Raw genomic sequence first — 22009 nt, 5'->3', positions numbered from 1 at the left:
ATTGCAGGCAAATGATTTACCAACTGAGCTATAGTGATGGTGGTCTAGTTGTTAAATCGTGTCGGACTCTTGCAATCCCGTGGACTGTAGTCTGCCAGGCTCCTCTGTCCATGGGATTCTCCAGGCAAGAATAATGGAATGGGTTGCTATCTCCTTCTCCAGGAAGCTGAGCTACGAGGGAAGCCCAAATTTTAGTCCAATTGTTTCTAAGCTCTTAAGGAAAAATTAAGTTTTGTCAAGGCCCCTTTTACAAAATGTTTTACCCCTGATATTTTTGGGAGATTGACAATTCGCACAATTTCCACACCATCATATCTCTTCAGATTTTCTCAAATAACTTTGCCTAATGTAAACTGCTCTCACCTTAAGTGTGAAGAAACAGATTCTCCGAGAGTCAGTACTTAAGGCAAAGACATACAGACCACAGGTATAAGGGTTCACATTCGAACCCACATACTTGGTCTTGGACTTTTCTTTCCAGCAAAACATTCAGTGCAACTAGGTACACAGATATTTAGTGTACCATTAGGGTTCATAATGCACCCTAATCAGTGGCTTTCAAAGTAAATATTAATACAGTTAATAATTATAGAACCTGTTTATTTAATTGGAGGTCAGAAAACTGGTTTTTAATCTTTGAGCTGAGTAAACCTAGGTCTCCATGACCACTTTAATCAGGACAAACCTAAGCACTGATTTGTTGCTTAACTCAAATGGCTCTAACTCTGATAGAGCTAAATCAGTTTATTTTGAATAAAATAAGCTCAGTCATTCTCCTTTAGCAGCTATTTTATTCTTTGAGAAAGGAGTGTCTTGCTCTGTACCTCCATCTTCTTGCCAGGGTTTATGAATGGCAATTCTTCTTATGGTATGAAAGAATGACAAATAATTGGAGCTCTGAGATCAACTCACCTGATCTTAATTTTTTCAAGTGAACAATCACTGCAGATGGTGACTGCAACCATGAGATTAAACTGTCATCAATTCATCAATACCACAACCTATCTGAGAATTCAGCAATTTTTGTTCTCAATTTAGTGATATTGCACATCAACTGAAATTCCAATTGATGTCCAAATGATCAGGAGGGCATCAGCATTAAAGTCTGCACCACCATAGATGAATGCACCTTGCCTTGACAAGAGTTGTGAAGTAGAGTTGGATTTTTTCTTTTAAATACTAGAAGTTATTTTTAGAAAAGTTTTAGGTTCTCACCCAAACTAGGTGAAATGTATACAATTCCCACATGTCCAATACCATACCCAAAAACCTCTCCTATCAGCAGCCTTCACCAGTTTGGTATATGTGTTTCACTCAATGAACTGACACAGCATTATCAACCAAAGTCCATGGTTTCTAAAAGTTTCGTCTTCTGTGTTGTGTTCTATATTTTTTGACAAAACCATAATAACTTGAATAGATCATTGTAGTATCAAATAGAATAGTTCCATTACCCTAAAAATCTGTGATTCAGTTCTTCATTCTTCCCTCCTACCAAACTCCTGGCAACCACTGATTTTTTTCACTGTCTCCATAATTTTGCCTTTTTCAGAATGTTGTATGGTTGAAATCTTAGTATGTAGTCTTCAGATGGTTTCTCTCACTAAGTAATTCTCATAAGGTTTTTCCATGAGTTTTCATGGTTTGTCAGCTCATTTCTAGAACAAAATAATGTTCAATTGTATGGATGTGCTGCAGTTTATGCATTCACCTACTGAAGGATTTTTCATAGCTTCCAGATTTTGGTAATTATGAATAAAGTAACTATAAAAAATTCGTGTGAGGTTTTTTATGTGGACAAAAGTTTTCAACTCATTGGGTTAATACCAAGGAATGTGATTGCTGGATCATTTCATAATCGTATATTTAGTTTTGTAAAAACCATCAACTGACTTCCAAAGTGGCTGTACTGTGCAAAATTGTACACAACAATAATAGTCCTTGTTGCTTCCACGTCATCACCAATATTTGGTTTTGTCAGTGATTTGGATTTTACTAATTGTTATCTGGGTGTAATGGTATCTCATTACTGTTATTTTTTGCAAATCCCTAGTGATATATCATGTTGAGATTTCCACATGCTTATTTGCCATGCATATATCTACTTTGGTGAGGTATCCATTCAGATCACTAGCTCTTTTTTCTTCTGACTGCACTGTGCTGTCCAATGAAACTTACCCAACCAGGGATCAGACTCCTACCCCCTGAGGTGGAAACTCAGAGTCTTAACCAGTGGACCACCTGGGAAGTCATTTGCCCATTTTTAAAATGGCTTGTTGTATTTCTGAATGTTGAGTTTTGGAGTTCTTAGTACACATTGAATGGGCTTCCCAGGTGGCGCTAATGGTAAAAAACCTGCCTGCTAATGAGGGGTCCTAAAAGGTGTAGGTACAATCTCTGGGTTGGGAAGATCCCCTGGAGGAGGGCAGGGCAACACACTCCAGAATTCTGGCCTGAGAAATCCCATGGACAGAGGAGCCTTGTGGGCGACAGGCTATAAGATTGCAGAGGAGTTGGACATGGCTGAGTGATTAAACGACAACAATCACTGATCTCAATATTTCCTACAGGATGAAACTGCTCCTGAAAACAATTCCTCCACCTTCAAATCCAAACCTCAGGTAACTCATTTTAACATGCAGCCCAGAGAGCTTTTCTACTCTCATTCCCTCTGTCCTCTGTGCATATGAGGACCACTTGACATCTTTGCCTTCTTTCTTTCCTCCCTTATATGCAATATGCACAAAAGAAGGAAAGCTTGAGAACTGGCTTATCAAATTATGTGTTTTATTGTGAATATGCATAGCAGAAATAGCTCTATATTGTCCACACAGTAATCATCTTGTTCTATATTATATGGAGTGCATAGTACTATGCACATAGAACTACTCAATATTATATAATTATTTGCATATCTGGTGGCCAATATGGATGTTACAGAGTATGAAGAACAGCAGATACATTTCTGCAGTGAAATTACACAATAAATTGTGTGAGAGAGGTCAGAGCAGGCACTCTGAGAAAAGATGACGGGAAGCAGGTGAACGATGCTGCAGATGAGAGGGAGTTGAAGACAAGATCACTGAAGAAACCAGAGAATCTACCATTCCTCATATAGGAATGAAACAGAGCTGGTAAAAAGGTGGCACAGAAAGTAATCCATTGACAACTGGGGTGGTGTCGAGGTCCTTTGGGTCAACCACAGACTTCAAGGTAAATTTTTGTAAAATTGTGGTCAGGAATAAAAACAGCTCCATGCGGGCCAGGCCCTCTCCCACACAAATCCGTTTCCCTGGAAACAACAAACAGAGGGTACATACTCCTTGAACTCTGTCTTTCTGGCTGTCAGAAAGAGACTATGTAGTAGCCATTTGACGAAAGTTTGAATGGATGGATGGAATGGCTGGATGGACAGATGGGAAAAGGGTGAACACATATGCTATCCACCTAACATCTTATCATAACAAATATCATTCCTTGATAAAATGTCATTCATCAAGAAATATTTACTGACTATTCCAAGCACATGATTAAATTATACATGCATTATAACTGCAATTTCATATTTTCAAATTTCTACCCATCTTTTTCTAGAAACTCACGTATATTGGCTGTATTTTCTGATCCTAGTCTAGTAGTCCCACATGTTTCTTTTCATTCTTCACAGCCTCTGTTCTCTGCTCTAAGTATACCTATTCTTCACCAAACTCTAACACACCTTGAAGTTTCAAGTTTTATAACACAAGGTTCTCTTTGGCTAAGTTGTAGTTCTCTGATATTTTCAGTTCCCAGCTCAAGTTTTATTTCTAAATGGAAAGAACTGGGTCACCTCTCCAAAGCTCCAGTAATCTAGCCCAATAACGAGGATGTTTCATGGGGAGGGAAAATGCGTAGGTATTGGGCTGCTGCTCCTCATCATGAACAAAGAGCATTTCTACCAGCCCCACAGTAGGTACTATGTAACTCCCAACTGATCCTTAGAAGGTATCCTGTCCTCTAAAGTACTGAATGGGGGAAAAAATTATTACCTGTTGAGAAAGCCATGAAATAGTCACTCTTCCTAAAGTTGCCACTCTCATCCAGAAAGTGGCCAGGGTCAAACACCTCTGGGTTGGGAAATTCTTTGTCATCATGTAGCACAGAAGTCAGTGATGTTAATATATCTGTGCCCTGGAAAGAACAGATGAAGATAAACTGAACTATGAAAAAGTCACAGAGCTGCAAGAACTGCTGCAAATCATTTAGTACAATCTTATGATCAATAATGAAGAATCCTCAGTCCAAAGAAGGGCAGTGACATTTTGAGGCAGAAAGAACAAGCAATAAAGAAGAATAAGTTGAAGAATAGTGGCAATGATGCTGCTAAGTGAACAGCCTCTGAAGTACTAGGTATTTCTAGTGTGCCAGACCTTATGAACCATTCTGCTTATCATATTTGGACAGTGGTGTCTGACCCTCCAGCTGCTGTACTTTATCATTTCAATTTTCACTCATCTTATATGTGGATTATGGTTGAATATGGGAAGTCTCTGTTGGACTTGAAAGGTCTGGAGTTATCTGTTCATAGTGTTTTTGTAAATGGATTATGATATTCTATGATAATAAGTATGGCAACAAATGGGGCTTCCCAGGTGGCTCAGTGGTACAGAATTCACCTGCCAACGCAGGAGACTTAAGAGACACAGGTTCAGTCCTTGGGTCTGGAAGATGCCCTGGAGGAGGGCATGGCAATCCACCCCAGTATTCTTGCCTGGAGTTATCCCATGGACAGAGGAGCCTAGTGATCTACAGTCCACAGGGTCACAGAGTCGGACACAACTGAAGCAACTTGACTTGCATGCATGGTAACAAATTAGTGTTTACCGTTGCCATGAAGACTGTTTGTCTTTATTTAATAATATACGTTAGGGCTTCCCTAGTAGCTCATTGGTAAAGAATCCACCTGTCAATGCAGGGACACGGGTTCAATCCCTGCCCTGGGAAGATCCCACATGCTGTGGAGCAGCTAAGCTCAAGCACTACAAATACTGAGCCTTTGCTCTAGAACCTGGGAACCACAACTGTTGAGCCCACGCACTGCAACTAGTGCCCTAAACCATGTGCCCTAAAGCATGTGTTACACAACAGGAGAAGTCACGGCAAAGTGAGAAGCCAGTGCACTGCAACGAGGATTAACCCCAACTCACCACAGCTAGAGAAAAGCCCACAGGTAGCAACAAAGACATAGCCACAGCCAAAAATAAAGAAATAAAATTATTTAAAAAAAATATGTGGTAGCTTTCATTATAGATTAACCCTAGATTTGAAACACAGGAAGTATGATAAAACTAGAAACTAAGTTTTAGCTTAGTATCATTAATTTAAACAAGTTTTACTAGCAAAGCTAAAACTGTTGGGCGAATGATTAAGAAGTGTTATTCTCTCAAAGCTCTAATGTACCATGCAATAGATTTTTATGTATTAACTGTAAAAAAAGGACCTGTTCCCTGGAGAAATCTGGCAGGTACCACTTTATCATGTGAACAACACTGCATAACCAATGATAATGGGGTAAGTAACAGTATAAACCTTCACCTGATTTATGAGGAAAAAGAAACTATAAAGGTTATACTAAGAAAATTAGGAAATTTTAAGTATAGCCTGTACATTAAATAATATTATTGTTTCAGTGATAACTCCTGTGTACACATGCTATTATTCTTCTGCATACAATAATCACTGTTATTGAGGTATGCATACTGAAGTAGGGAGCTTTTAATCGATAGTTGGATATGGATAGATAAGCATTTATTAATGGAAGAAATTTTCACATATTGTCATATAGTGAAGTCATCCTGTTTTATAAATGATTTAACTTGAATTCTGTATTAAGTAAAATATCCTGTTATGGGCTATCAAATATATGTTGTCCATGCTCCTGCTCAGTCATGTCCAACTCTTTTTGACCCCATGGACTGTAGCCACCAGGCTCCTCTGTCCATGAGATTTTCCAGGCAAGAATACTGGAATGGGTTGCCATTTCCTCCTCCAGGAGATCATCCTGACTCAGGGCTTGAAATGGTATCTCCTGCATCTCCTATATTGGCAGGTGGATTCTTTTATCACTGAGCCATAGGGAAACTTCTCTAATCTGATAAAAAATATTCTAACAAAATATACATAAAGCATCATTCCTAATAGTGAGATGTTAACTTCTACTCTCCTTCATATCAGAAATGAAACAAGGATGACACAAAGATATTAGCCCAGATAGCAGGATAATGTATATAGAAATTGCTATTAACTAGAGATGTTTTCAAAATGACTTTAAATTTAGCAAGGTTGTTACATATAAGGTCATCAAAATGATAAAATCAATTATATTTTGATATTTCATGTAAAAATGGAAAATGCATTTTAAAATGCTTGTAACAATAATAAACACCTTGGAAAGACAAAAAATATGCAAATCACTGCCTGAAAAAATTAAAGAAAGCCCTTTAAAATAGAAAGACTATATTATATCCAAGAAATGAAAAATTAAATGTGTCATGATATTAAGTCTTTCCAAACTTATCTAGCATGCCACTCTGATAAAAAATCCCAGCAGAGTGTCCTGTAAATTGACAAATTGATACTAATGTTCATCTGGAAATGTGGACAGTTATGGTTAGCCCAACAACATAAAAGAAGCAGAACAAATTTGGAAGTCTTGCACTGCTACCTGTCAAAATCTGTTATAAAGCTTTACAGACTAAACTGGAAACAACACACAACCCATCAAGCCACCACACACATGACTATTTTTACTTTACTCTCACCTTGTGTTCATCGAGGGTTGCCCCCATACTGTGTAAATGAGAACTTCAAGACCAATGAGGTCAGTAAAAGAGAAACCAATCTTACCTTGGGGATAAGGTAGTTTCTGAATTTAATGTCACGGGTCACAGCATGGGGCAGGTTGGTGGGGACCAGGTCAATGTATCTCTGGATCTTGTGAATCACAGCATCCGTGTAGGGCATGTGGCTCTTGTCTTGCATGCAGGGGCTCCGGTGTCTGCCAATGACACGGTCAATCTCTTTCTGGACCTTAGCTGATAAGGAAGGTAAGGAAGATTGATGGAGAAAGAGGAAAATTCACACCACATTCCACACCAATTCAGGGATACATGAGGCACTATGATGGTGTCCCTGTATCATTATACACATAAACTATAAGACCAGAAGTTGAACTAAACAGAGAGAGATAATGGCCATTATACAGATACATAAAAGTCTCTTACAAGCCTGGCTTAAGATACATCTATACATCCTTCTATATTAGCATACATGATAAAACAAAGAGAAATGATGAAATGTTTCAAATATAAACAATTTAAAGTCAAGAAATTATAGTCCTTGAAGAAAGAAAGAAGACTCAAATATTAATTTTATATCAGAATAATATGGGTTGAAAAGTTAAATTATAGTACATGTGTTTTGTGTATTTGTGTATTATGTGTGTGCAATTTGCAATGGTACTCAGGTCATTCTCCAGCTGTCAAATGCCACCACTTTCAGCATTCTAGCAGTTTCTTCTGAAATTCATGTCCTATTTCTAAATAATGACTCTCTATTTTTATTTCTCACTCACAGATTCTTAAACAATATCTGACATCTTGGTATGAGAGTTGAGAATTTACTTTTTTAAAAATTTTTTTATTTTTTTATTTATTTTTATTATTATTATTTTTTTTCCAGTGGGTTTTGTCATACATTGATATGAATCAGCCATGGATTTACATGTATTCCCAATCCCAATCCCCCCCCACCTCCCTCTCCACCCGATTCTTTACAACTCCATCCTTCCTCATACAAAATCACACACACATCACACACACACATGCACCCCCTTAATCTATCTCCCAGAAGGCCAGAAACTACTAAGCTCCTAGAGGAAAACATAGGCAAAACACTCTCCGACTTAAACCACAGCAGAATCCTCTATTACCAACCTCCAAGAATATTGGAAATAAAAGCAAAAATAAACAAATGGTACCTAATTAAAACTAAAAGCTTCTGCACAACAAAGAAAACTATAAGCAAGGTGAAAAGACAACCTTCAGAATGGGAGAAAATAATAGCAAACAAAGCAATGGACAAAGAATTAATCTCAAAAATATACAAGCAACACCTGCAGCTCAATTCCAGAAAATAAAAAGACCCAATCAAACAGTGGGCCAAAGAACTAAATAAACATTTTTCCAAAGAAGAAATACAGATGGCTAACAAACACATGAAAAGATGCTCAACATCACTCATTATCAGAGAAATGCAAATCAAAACCACAATGAGGTACCATTTCACGCCAGTCAGAATGGCTGCTATCCAAAAGTCTACAAGCAATACATGCTGGAGAGGGTGTGGAGAAAAGGGAACCCTCTTACACTGTTGGTGGGAATGCACACTAGTACAGCCACTATGGAGAACAGTGTGGAGATTCCTTAAAAAACTGGAACCAGAACTGCCATATGACCCAGCAATCCCACTTCTGGGCATACACACTGAGGAAACCAGAATTGAAAGAGACACGTGTACCCCAGTGTTCATTGCGGCATTGTTTATCATAGCCAGGACATGGAAGCAACCTAGATGTCCATCAGCAGATGAGTGGATAAGAAAGTGTGGTATATATACACAATGGAATATTACTCAGCCATTAAAAAGAATACATTTGAATCAGTTCTAATGAGGTGGATGAAACTGGAGCCTATTATACAGAGTGAAGTAAGCCAGAAAGAAAAACACCAGTACAGTATACTAATGCATATATATGGAATTTAGAAAGATGGTAATGATATCTCTGTATGTGAGACAGCAAAAGAGACACAGATGTATTGAACAGTCTTTTGGACTCTGTGGGAGAGGGCGAGGGTGGGATGATATGGGAGATTGGCATTGAAACATGCAAATTATCATATGTGAAACGAATCACCAGTCCAGGTTCAATGCATGATACAAGGTGCTAGGGGCTGGTATACTGGGATGATCCAGAGAAATGGGAAGGGGAGGGAGGTGGGAGGGGCCTTCAGGATGGGGAACACATGTACACCTATGGCGGATTCAAGTCAATGTATGGCAAAACCAATACGATATTGTAAAGTAAAATAAATAAATAAATTAATTTTTTTTAAAGTTAATTTCTAACAAAAAGTTCTTTTTGAAAGATAAAATTCTTGACCCCTCAAAATGTGTATTTTGGCAACAAGCATTTTTCTGGAACCAAACTTATGGATTAATATAATTTCTTTACATACGTATCTTTTTTTTTTTTTACATATTTTATTTTATTTACTTTTTTCCCATTTATTTTTATTAGTTGGAGGCTAATTACTTTACAAAATTGTAGTGGTTTTTGCCATACACTGACATGAATCAGCCATGGATTTACATGTGTTCCCCTTCCCGATCCCCCCTCCCGCCTCCTATCTTAAGCTAATTTATTGTCAATCTAACTCTTTAGAGGACTTCTTAGATTGTTGAAATTGCATCAGGCGGCCTCACTAAATTTCTATGATTTCCAATCTCTTTAATAAGGAGAGCTTCCAGTTTCCCAACCCTGGTTTCTTTCTTTTTTTGATTTTTGGCAGCTCTGTCCACAGCATGTGGGACCTTAGTTTCCTGATCTGGGTTTGAATCAATACTCCCTGCATTGGAGATTGAGTTGTAACCACTAGACTATTGAGGAAGTCCTTGGACCATGGTTCTAGAACACTGCATTTTCAGCATGTGGGTACATCAGAGTGGTCTTTCCATAAACAAAACCAATATGCAGCTCAAGGCCAATTCATGCTGGCAGTGCTTGCTACATATGAGCTCCCATGAAATTCAGGTGCTTAATATCTTCACATATTATGTAAAGACATCATGTTACTACCCCTTCATTAAATCTGGGGGAAAAAATTAAGCTGCTCAGTCAGAGATTTAAGTAATTCTCTAAGAGAAACAAGGTAGAGTACATTCAAGCATCTTTCTCTCATCTCTTCTGCAGTCACCCTGCCCACATGTTATCATACCTGTGACCTCAGGGTGTTTCAGCAGGAGGAGGAGCCCATATCTCAGTGTGGTGCTCGTCGTCTCTGTCCCAGCTGCAAACAAATCCAATACAGTGTTTGCCAAGTTTTCAACCGTATACTCCAGTTCTTGATTGTGCTTTTCCTAGGAATAGTTTAATTAAAAAGTTACAAAGCATACAAAAAAGGAGGAAGTATGGACCAGTAATAGCAAAAAAAAATAAGTTGACACAAATCATTCCTGAGGAAGTCCAGATATGGACTTACTAAACAAAAACTTTAAGATACATGTCTTTAATATGCTTAAATAGCTAATGAAAATCATCAAGAACTAAAGAAAATCCAAAAAAGTGTATGAACAAGTATAGAATAACAAGAAAGGTACTATAGAAATAAATCAAACAGAATTTTGGAGCTAAAAATCACACTACCTGAACATTTTAAAATTTACTGGAAAGTTTGAACAGTAGACTATGGGAAATCCAAGAAACAGCAAATCTGAAGCAGAATAAAAATTTCCAGTGTGATTATCAGAAAGAAAAAGGAATAAAGAAAAATGAATAGAACCTAAGGACCCAAGGCACTCAATCAATTGTACTAACATCCACCTTATGAGATACCAGAAAAGAGTTAGTGAAAGAACAGAAAATAAGTATTTGAATAAGAATGACTGAAAACTTCCAACATTTTGTGAAGTACATGAATCCAGAAATCAAAAAAGCTAAACAAACTCCAAGAGGAATGAAACCAAGCAGACTCACTGTAAGGCATATTTTAATCAGACTGTGAAAAGCCAAAGCAAAAGAGAGAATGTTCAAAGCATCAAGGGAATAGTAACTCGTCATGCACAAAGGATCATCATTAGGCTAACCGCTCATTTTTTCCACAGACACTGTAGAGGCCAAATATCAATGGAAAGATACATTTAAAATCTTAAGTGTAAATACGTCAACCAAGAATTTTGTATTTGGCAAAACCATCCCTCCATAAATTAGGAGACATAAGACATCCCCAAATTACAAGCTATGGGGTTCCAGTTAACCAAACCAAAGGACAAGAAGATGATAATTCAAAGCCAGATTGACAAACAAAGTTCCTTGTTAAAAATAGCTATGTAGGTAAATGGAAAAGCAAAAACTACTGTATTCTAATATAAAAGCCTAATTTCATTTCCCATATTATTTAAAAGAAAAAAATCATTAAACAATCATTATATGATTCTAGGCACAAAATAAAAAGATGTGATTTTGTGACACCAACGAAATAAAGGGGGGATGAAGCTGGATGGGAGCAGAGTTAATGTACATGATTTGAAGCTATTGAGGAATCAGTTCATACTGAATTGTTATGAATTTAGAATGTTAACAGTAATTTCTTTTATAAGTACTAAAAATTAATTTTAAAACACACAAAAAATTTGGATGGAAATTAAAAAATGGTACATTAGAAAAAGATCAAACAAAAATAAGGCCATATTGAGGGAACTAAGAAACAGAAATTATAAAATACATTAGAGCAAAAAATTATAGGGCAGAAATAAATTCTTCAATGTGAATAATTGATTGAAACTCATGGTTTAAGACAGATATTGAAGGAATAAGATTTTAAACTGTGTATCTAAATATTCCACTACATATTCATAATATATCTATACAAGTATAGAATATAATTTAGCCATAAAAGAAGGAAATCCTGATGTCTGTGACAACAAGGATGGGCCTTGAAGTTATGCTAAGTGAAATAAATGAGACACACAAATTACCATATGATCAAATTTATATGTGAAATATTTTAAAAACTTGATCTTATAAATAGGATACATTGGTGGCTGTGACAGTTGGGAGGAGAGATCAAAATGAATGAAGGGAATCAAAAGTGCAAATAGTCCAGTTATGAAATAAATAAGTCCTGGTGATGTAATATACAGCATGATGACTATAGTTAATGACATATTCCCTATTTGAATTGTTAAGAGAGCAAATCCTAAGATTTACAAGAAAAAAAATCTGTAACTATGTGTGATAATAAATGTTAATTATATACATTGTAGTCATCATTTTTAATATATGCATATATTGAATCATTATGTGACACTATATAACTAATACGTTATATGTCAACTATTCTCAAGAAAAAACCTTGTATGTGGTACAAGATGTTGTACATTTAAGATGCCAAAACAGAAATACATTGAATGAGAAAGAGGGAGGGAGATTTTGCAAATTATGAGTAGCCAAATAAAGCAAGACTGGCTATAATAATGTTAGAAAAAATTTTTATCAAAAATAGTTTAAAGGGACCAAATAAGAATGGGGTGTTTTATACTGGACTCAGAAAGGTGAATTCATCAAGTCATGTAATTATAAACACATTTTCATCAAGCAACAGAGTCCCCAAAATATATGAAGTAAACATTTATAGAACTGAAAGGATAAATGGAGAATTCTACAATAACTGTGGGAGATTTCAAAACTCAGCTTTCAATAATGTATAGTACACCTAGGCAAAAGATCAATGAGTAAATATATAAGACTTGAACAACCCTAGAGTTAATTATTCTAACAGACATAAAAGAATACTCCACTCAAGAACAGAAGAATGCACAATCTTCTCCAGTGTATATATAATTTTTTCCACAGTAAACTATATGTGAGGTCATAAACAATTCTTGACAAATTGAAAAAGATAAAAATGATACAAACTATCTTCTCTGACCACAATAAAATGAGGATGGAAATAAAAAAACAGAATGAAAATTTACAGATGCATAAACATAGAAAAATAAATCTGATAGCTCTACATGTAAAGACCCTGGAAGTTTCAACTCCATTCTTAATAACAAGTGAAAAGCTGAACTAAAGTCAACAATTCTTTTAAGACTCCTAAGAGAATTGAACACAAAGGGAAAACCACTGCCCCCTAAATTAGAGAGGTTGAAAAGGGGATATAGGGAGTCAGACTTACCAAAGAGCTCATGAATGGAAATCACAATGAAATTCAGTGCTAGGGTAGGAAAACTGAATCATATTTGAGAAATTGCTAAAAGCTCAGTGTGGAAAACACTTTGAGAAGGATGACTCCACAGGATGACTGAGTCATCCAGGAGCTACCATAATTTTTGAAATTTATTCTAGGAGCTTCAGCAAATTCTGACAGTATAACTGGAGAAATATCCACTCATGTTTAAAGCAGAGGAAGGGCAAAAGGAAAAAATAATTAAATGAAGTATAGTTGATTTTTAAAACTGTGCTAGTTTTAGGTATACTCCAGAAGATATACACTTTTTCAAATTCTTTTCCATTATAGGTTATTACAAGATATTGAATACAGTCCCTTGTGTTTTACAGTAATTATCTATTTTATATATTGTAGTTGAGTATCTATTAATCCCATACTCCCATTTCATCACCCCCTTCCCTTTATTACCTAACCACAACTTTGTTTACTATGTCTGAGTCTGTTTCTGTTTTATAAATGTTAACTTATATATATATATTCCACATATAAGTGATATCATAATATTTGTCTTTCTCTGTCTTCCTTCACTTAGTATGATCTCTAGGCCCATCCATATTGCTCAAATGGCATTATTTAATTCATTTTTAATGGCTGAGTAATATTCCATTGAATATATATATCACATCCTCTTTATCCATTCATCTGTTGATGAATACTTAGGTTGCTTTCATGTCTTGGCTACTGTAAACAGTGCTATTATGAACACCGGGGGGGATAACTTTTCAAATTATAGTGTTCTCTGGATGCATACCTAGGAGTGGGATCGCTGATCATATGAGAACTCTATTAATAGTTTTTAGAGAAACCTTCATACTGTTCACCATAATGGCAGCACCAATTTACATTCACACCAATAGTGTAGGAGGGTTCCCATTACTCCACATCCTCTCTACCATTTACTGCATGCATGCCTCATCACTCATTCGTGTCCAACTCTTTGTGACTCTTTGGACTACAGCCTTACAGACTCCTCTGTCCATGGAATTATTCCAGCATGAATACTGGAGTGGGTTGCCACTTCCTCCTCCAGGGAATCCTCTTGACCTGGGATCAAACCCTACATCTCCTGTGGCTTCTGCACTGGCAGGCAGATTCTTTACCACTGAGCCATATTTGTAGACTTTCTGATGACAGCCACTCTGACCAGTGTGAAGTGGCACCTCATTGTAGTTTTTATTTGTATTTCTCTGATAATTTGCACTTCCCTAATGGCTCAGATGGTAAAGAATCCACCTGCAATGCAAGAGACCCGGGTTCAATCCCTGGGTTGGGAAGAGCCCCTGGAGGATGGCATGGCAACCCACTCCAGTATTCTTGCCTGGAAAATTCCATGGATAGAGAAGCCTGGTGGGCTGCCAACTCCAGTCCATGGAGTTGAAAGAGTCTGACACAATTGAGTGACTGAGCATGCATACACGCACATATGTAAGGATATAATACCAAAAATATCAATTCTTACTTTATTTTTATAATACCAAAATATCAAAGCTCAACAACAAAGACAAGGAACCTAATTTTAAAGGGGAAAAGGACTTGAATAACAATATTTCTTCAAAGAAGAAATAAAAATGGGTAATGACACATGAAATATATTCTAGATCATTGTTCATTAAGGAAATGCAAACTAAAGCCACAAAGAGAGATCACTTTACGTTAACCAGACCAGCTTTAATAACTACAAGAAACTAGAAAATAAATAATGGTAATTACATGGGAAAATAGGAATGCTTTACATTGCTGGTAGGAATATAAATGCTTCAGTCACCATGGGAAAGTCTGGCTATTTCTCAAAATGTCAGCCTTAAAATTACCATAGGCCTCATAGATTTTACTCCTAGGAATATACTCAAATGAAAATATGTCCATGAAGAAATTTGTACACAAATATTTGTGGCAACAATGTTCATTAAGACCCAAAGGGAAACACCACCAATGTCCACAAATACATGAATGTATAAAAAGTCATGGTGCGTATATTAAAATGGAATATCATGTAGCCATACAAGAAGGTAACAAATACTGATATACACTATAACTTAGACAAGAATCCAAAACATTATACTAGATGAAGCCAAAAACAAAAGGGGCAATGCTATAAATTCTTTTATATGCTATATTCATGCACGCATACTAAGTCGCTTCAGTCGTGTCAGACTCTTTGTGATTCCATGGACCGTAGCCTGCTAAGCTCCATTATCCAGGGGATTCTCCAGGCAAGAATACTGGAGTGGGTTGCCATGCCCTCCTCCAAGGGATGTTTCCAAGCCAGAGATTGAGCTCACATCTCTTATGTCTCTTGCACTGTCAGGAGGGTTCTTTACCCCTAGCACCACCTGAGTAGTCCCATACTATATTCATAACAAGCAAATCCATAGACATAAAGCAGAAAACAGGTTAACACAGGATGGGGTGGAGGGAATGGAGAGTGATCATTTAATGGATATGGTATGTTTCTGGAGAGTGATAGGAAAGTTTTGAAATAAGAGAACTAGTGATCACACAACATTGTGAATGCAAGTATATACAACTAAATCATATACTTTAAAACAGTGAATTGCATGTTATATGAATTTTACCTATATTTTAAAATAATGTCACTCCATAAATTGATCAACAGATTTCCTGCAATCCCTATAAAAATCATTAATTTCTTTGCATAAATTGACTAGTTTATCCTATAATTAACCTGAAAATTCAAAGCATTCAGAATAGCCAAAACACTTTTAAAAATTAACAACAAAATTAGAGGATTCACATTTCTCAACTTCAAAGCTAAATACAAAACTAATAATTAAGATGACCAGATGATATGCTACTAGTATAAGGACTGACATTTAGATTAATGGAATAGATGTCAGATTACACAAATAATCTAGGGCTTCCCTTGTAGCTCAGTCAGTAAAGAATCTGCCTGCAGTGCAGGAGACCCGGGTTCAATCCCTAGTGGATGATACCCTGGAGAAGGAAATGGCAACCCACTCCAGTATCCTTGCCTGGAAATCTCATGGACAGAGGAGCCTGGTGGGCTGCAGTCCATGGGGTCGGAAAGAGTTGGGCATGACTGAGTGGCTAACACTTACTTACTTACAGAAATAAAGGGTTAAATTTTGAGTGCACTGATTTTTGACAAGGGGGCCAAGAGGGAAAAGGGGTGTCTTTTCAACACATGGTATAGAATTCATGCCCACAGACATATAATTCCAGCTCCATATCATTTCATTCCATTCATTCCATTCCATTCCATTCCATTCCATTCCATTTCATTTAATTCATACCAATTCATTTTTACTTCACACTCAAAGTACTCTCTCTCTTCCATCCACCTACTCTTCCTCATCACAGGCCTATGTATACTATATATAATATATACAGTATTCACCATCTAAAATTCCTTCCCCTGTCCTTCACTGCAAATATATTAAGATTTATTTCCAAACACTTGGTGTGCAGGAAGCCCAGCTAGATTAAGCCATTCTTTTCCATTCCCTAATACAGTGTGTGAAATGATCATGTTCAACTTCATATTATTCCATGATATTTTGCATTTTCTAACTTGTTTCTAATTGTTTCCATTTCATCTGAGGGGTCATTCTGTACTTCTCTGTAGGAAGATTACTAGTAGGTAAAGAGTAGAATCAACATATTCAACTAATTTAACAATTAAACATTATATCTTCCATAATGCATACCATACATTTGGACATACATCATGTACTTAAAATGTTTGTCAACATTGCTAGCCAAACCACTGAAACATCACTGGTAAATTCAACAGCCCTAAAAATGCACAAGCAATCAAATAATCGAGGTGTCATTAACTTTTACCTGTTCCATCTTGGTCAGAAAACAAGCAATCAAATAATTGAGCTGTCATTAACATTTTACCTGTTCCATCTTGGTCAGGAAACAATCAATAAAGTCCCGAGGGTTGTTAATGTCCAGGGATGCTTGGTGTTCCCTTGTTTTCTCCAAAACATAACTTTTCATACAAGCATAATTTTCAAAGAATTTTTTATGTTTCCCTGGGATATAATCCATGAGAGCAGGGAAGGAACTGCAGAGCTAGAAAAAATAATTGTTCATTAAAAGAAAATACTTAACGAAGATTTAAATATTATATGCCAAGCCCTGGTTAGAAAATGAACCATAAATATTAAAATAATTCGGTCACTATATAGATGGGACTTTTTAACTTCACAAATACATAGTTTTCTATGCTGATAGATGTATTTCAGGGAGAAAATTATAACCAGGGATCAACGATGGTATTCATCTCCTATACTCATACATCATGTTCACAGTATAAAGGCATCTTTGTATCAATTCTTTTGTTTTCTGCCTCAATTCTCCTCACAATTATGTAATAAGAGATAGCATGAAACACAGTGATTCACCTTTTATAGATGACATCAGATTATGGGAGTTTAGGTAATCTGATATAGAAAACAAGCTGATCCCTGACATTTCTATTTCTGTTTAGTGGCCTCAATCATAAAATCGGTATTTTAGGACTAAAAGGGTCCTAAAGACACCATGGAACACAACTCAACATTTTATGGATAAAGTAACTGGGAACCACAGCAATTAAGTGACCTCTGTAAGGTCACACCATTGACTTTTAGGCAGAGGACAGAACATTTCGCTCAGCACAGGGTACACCAGTGATGTTGGTTTGCGGTTCCTACACTAAAACATCATCATTTTGTCATCCTCAAAGCAATTATTTTGTCAGTTAAGATACCAACTGAAGCATCAAACTCTCCTATCATATTCAGTATCCCCTGGGAGCCCCTTGAAGGAAATATTCTCTTTCTTCCCAAACAGATAGATCTGTCAGCTAACATGCTGAAGAATCCATGAGTAGAGATTGGGGACAAGACTTGTGGGCAATGGAAGCCTTTCCAATAGGACCACTGCTGCGGTCATGCTTTGGGGAAGTTACCAAAGTAGTTTACAGAAATTGGTCTTTGGATCTTGGTGGAAAAACCACTGAACAGGGTAAATGGGACGGAACTGCAGTTCTGTATTCTGGGCACATATTTTCCTGTCTATCATTAAGGGCTCTTCAGTCATCCCCAGATGAGTACACCATGATACTAAGCTCTGGGCAGGACTGTGCTGTTCACACATTCACTTCACAGCTTGGTGCCCAGAGAGATCTGGATCTCATGGAGAAAAGAGCCAAAATGATTCCTTGAGAAGAAAGGACTTTGGCCTCACCTGCAGCCATGGAGAGCCCAGAAGCCTGACGTTTTCATTCAGTCTTTCCATTAGATCTAGAAAAATCTGATCTTTATAATCAAAACGATTCCGGAAAATAATGGAGCAGATCACATTGCAGGGAGCACAGCCCAGTATGAAAGTGGGATCACAGGGCAACCCTAGAGAATAACAAACAATTTAAACACACCATTAAAACATACACAAGAGACACTTGATATTTGAGATAACAGGTAAAAGTTAATTTTAGAAACTCTGAAGTGATATCTCACCAACAAATTCCTTTAAAAATAAATATTCAGCATGCATAAAATCAACACATCACTTTACCTTAACCTGAGTAAGATATTTCAGCACAGCTAGTTAAATAACAGGCTTTTACAAATATTCAATTCACTCCTCCCACCTTTACTTGTACCCTTTTCACTCAAGGTGCCTGTTAACTTGAAGGGAAAATGACAAGAACATTTAAAGAGGCTATTTTGTATGATTTAATAATGAAATTTATCAATGTTGAATATCATCTGTCTGCACATTAAACACTGACAGAAAGAAAGAAAATTGTTAGGGAACTCAAAATGAATAGTTGAAAAACTCATGTGCAGAATCAGGGAGGAAAAGCTAAAGTAAGAGAGAGAGAGACTGTAGTTGAATTCATGCATTTGAAAAATAAGTGTAATAAAACACAAAGTATCCATGCTATATGAGGAGAAAAACTAAGAAACAAGTGAACAATTAACCAATTATCATAAATTGGATTTTGTCTAAAGTAATATAAAATGTAAAATTTTAATTTCAAACATAAACCCCTGGATAAGTGAAACAAAAAGTATAACTTGATGAGTGGAATTCCCTTAATTTTGTTTCCATGTTTAAAATTTCTTCCTTTTTAAGAATTAATGTCCCTCATTTACCTTGGCAATTAAAATTAATATATTTGGAATAAATACTGGAGAGGATGTGGAGAAAAGGAAACACTCCTATACTGTTGGTGGGAATATAAATTGATGGAACCACTGTAGAAAATTGTATGGTGGTTCCTTAAAAAACTAAAAATAGAACTACCATATGCTTCAGCAATCCCACTCTTGGGGGTATATTCAGAAAAGATAAAAACTCTAATTAAAAAAGATACATGCATCCCGATTTCATGTCAGCACTATTTATAATAGCCAAGACATGGAAACTAGAGAAGGCAATGGCAACCCACTCTGATATTCGTGCCTGGAGAATCCCATGGAAAGAGGAGTCGGGTGGGCTACGGTCCGTGAGGTCACAAAGGGTCGGACACGACTGAAGTGACTTGGCACAAGACACGGAAACAACCTAAATGTCCATCGGCAGATGCCTGGATGCCGAAGGTGTGAAACACACACACACACACACACACACACACACACACACATAATGAATATTGCTTTGTTGTCTAGTCTCTAAGTCATGTCTGATTTTTTGTGACCCCAGGACTAAGTCTGTCAGGCCCCTCTGTCCATGGGATTTTCCAGGCAGGAATACTGGGGTGGGTTTCCATTTGCTTCTTGAGGAGCTCTTTCCAATCTAAGGATTGAACCCACATCTCCTGCAATGGCTGGCAGATTCTTTACCACTAATGTCACCAGAAAACCCCCAATAAATATTACTCAGTCATTAAAATAAAGACATAATGCCATTTTCAGCAATATTAAATTATTATATTGAGTGAAGTAAGCCAGAAAAGATAACTATAACATGATATTGCTTATAATATGTGAACTGAGAACTTCTAGATGTACCTGCTGGATTTAGAAAAGGCAGAGGAATGAGAGATCAAATTGCCAACATCTGTTGTATTATAGAAAAAGCAACGGACTTCCAGAAAATCATCTAATTTTGCCTCATTGGCTACACTAAAGCCTTTGACTGTGTGGACCACAACAAACTGTGGAAAATTCTTAAAGAGATGGGAATACCAGACCACCTTCACCTGCCTCCCGAGAAACCTGCATGCAGGTCAAGAAGAAACAGTTAGAACCAGACATGGAACAATGGACTGGTTTCAAAATGGAAAAGGAGTATGTCAAGGCTGTACATTGTCACCCTGCTTATTTAACTTATATGCAAAGTACATCATGTGAAATACCAGGCTGGATGAAGCACAAGCTGGAATCAAGATACCAGGAGAAATATCGATCAATTCAGTTCAGGTCAGTTGCTCAGTCCTGTCCTGATCCTCTGTGACCCCATGGGCTGCAGGACACCAGGCTTCCCTGTCCATCACCAACTCCAGGAGCTTGCACAAAGTCACGTCCATCAGGTCAGTGATGCCATCCAACCATCTCATCCCCTGTTGTCCCCTTCTCCTCCTGTCATCAATCTTCCCCAGCATCAGGGTCTTTCCAAAGAGTCAGTTCTTCACATCAGATGACTAAAGTATTAGAGCTTTAGCATGAGTGCTTCCAATGAATACTCAGGACTGATTTTCTTTAGCATTGACTGGATTAATCTCCTTGCTGTCCAAGGGACTTTCAAGAGTCTTCTCCAACACCACAGTTCAAAAGCATCAATTCTTCATCACTCAGGTTTCTTTGTGGTCCAACTCTCACATTTGTACTTCACTACTGGAAAAACTATAGCTGTGACTATCTGGACCTTTGTTGGCAAAGTGATGTCTCTGCTTTTTAATATGCTGTCTAGGTTGGTCAGAACTTTTCTTCCAAGGAGCAAGCATCTTTTAATTTCATGGCCGCAGTCACCATCTGCAGTGATTTTGGAGTCCAAGAAAATAAAGTCTGTCACTGTTTCCACTGTTTCCCGATCTATTTGCCATGAAGTGATAGGGGTGGGGGGAAAATGCCATGACTTTAGTTTATGTGAATGTTGAGTTTAAAACCAGCTTTTTCATGCTTCTCTTTCACTTTCAACAAGAGTCTCTTTAGTCTCTCTTCACTTTCTGCCATAAGGGTGGTGTCATCTGCATATCTGAGGTTATTGATATTTCTACCAAAAAGATGACTTTTACCTATTAACTTTAGGCTGCCTCAAGTTATCCTGAGCCAATCACTTCCTCTAAACATACCCTGTGACACAGTTCTGCCCACAAGAGGGACATGACCCAGCTGTACCCACCAATGAGCAGCTTTCAGTCCCACCCACCAGGAAACCTGTACAGCTCCAAGACCAATCTCAAGCACCAAGGGGCAGACAAGCTGAAGAACTACAATCTGGCAGCCTGTGGAACAGAGACCACAAACACAGAAATTTAGACAAAATGAGGTGGCAGAGAAATATATTGCAGACTGCACATTTGTTACTAAAATCCGAAAATGATGGGGCAAAATTTGCAAACTGAAAACAGAACCAAATTCTACTTAGAGAAGATAAGATAAGCAGGTGTTGCTTAGGTCAAAATTTAGTTAAATAAATATTTCATGACTTGGTTCCAAATAGGAAAAGGAGTACGTCAAGGCTGTATATTGTCACCCTGCTTATTTAACTTATATGCAGAGTATATCATGAGAAACCTTGGGCTGGAGGAAGCACAAGCTGGAACCAAGATTGCTGGGAGAAATATCAATAACCTCAGATATACATATGACACCACTCTAATGGCAGAAAATGAAGAACTAAAGACCCTCTTGATGAAAGTGTAAGAGGAGAGTGAAAAAGTTGGCTTAAAGCTCAAGATTCAGAAAACTAAAATCATGGCATCCAGTCCCATCATTTCATGGAAAATAGATGGGGAAACAGTGGAAACAGTGGCT

General features: G+C 37.1%; 1 protein-coding gene across 2 annotated transcripts in view; it reads right to left on the bottom strand.

The window, feature by feature from the left end:
- Positions 1–3110: 3110 nt before the first annotated feature.
- Positions 3111–22009, bottom strand: part of LOC133070718 (cytochrome P450 2C42-like) — a 48112-nt gene continuing 29213 nt past the window's right edge. For both annotated transcript variants that reach the window (XM_061163112.1, XM_061163113.1), the window contains 6 exons: positions 18270–18430; positions 16935–17111; positions 10035–10176; positions 6886–7073; positions 4029–4170; positions 3111–3292 (listed from right to left, as the gene is read on the bottom strand). In XM_061163112.1, the coding sequence (XP_061019095.1) occupies positions 3111–3292; positions 4029–4170; positions 6886–7073; positions 10035–10176; positions 16935–17111; positions 18270–18430 (992 nt within the window). The remainder of the gene's footprint in view (positions 3293–4028; positions 4171–6885; positions 7074–10034; positions 10177–16934; positions 17112–18269; positions 18431–22009) is intronic.

The sequence above is a fragment of the Dama dama genome, chromosome 15 (assembly GCF_033118175.1).
Source record: "Dama dama isolate Ldn47 chromosome 15, ASM3311817v1, whole genome shotgun sequence".
Classification (NCBI taxonomy): Eukaryota; Metazoa; Chordata; class Mammalia; order Artiodactyla; family Cervidae; genus Dama; species Dama dama.
The sequence above is the reverse complement of the archived record's forward strand: the minus strand, read 5'-3'. Positions and strand labels throughout refer to the sequence as shown.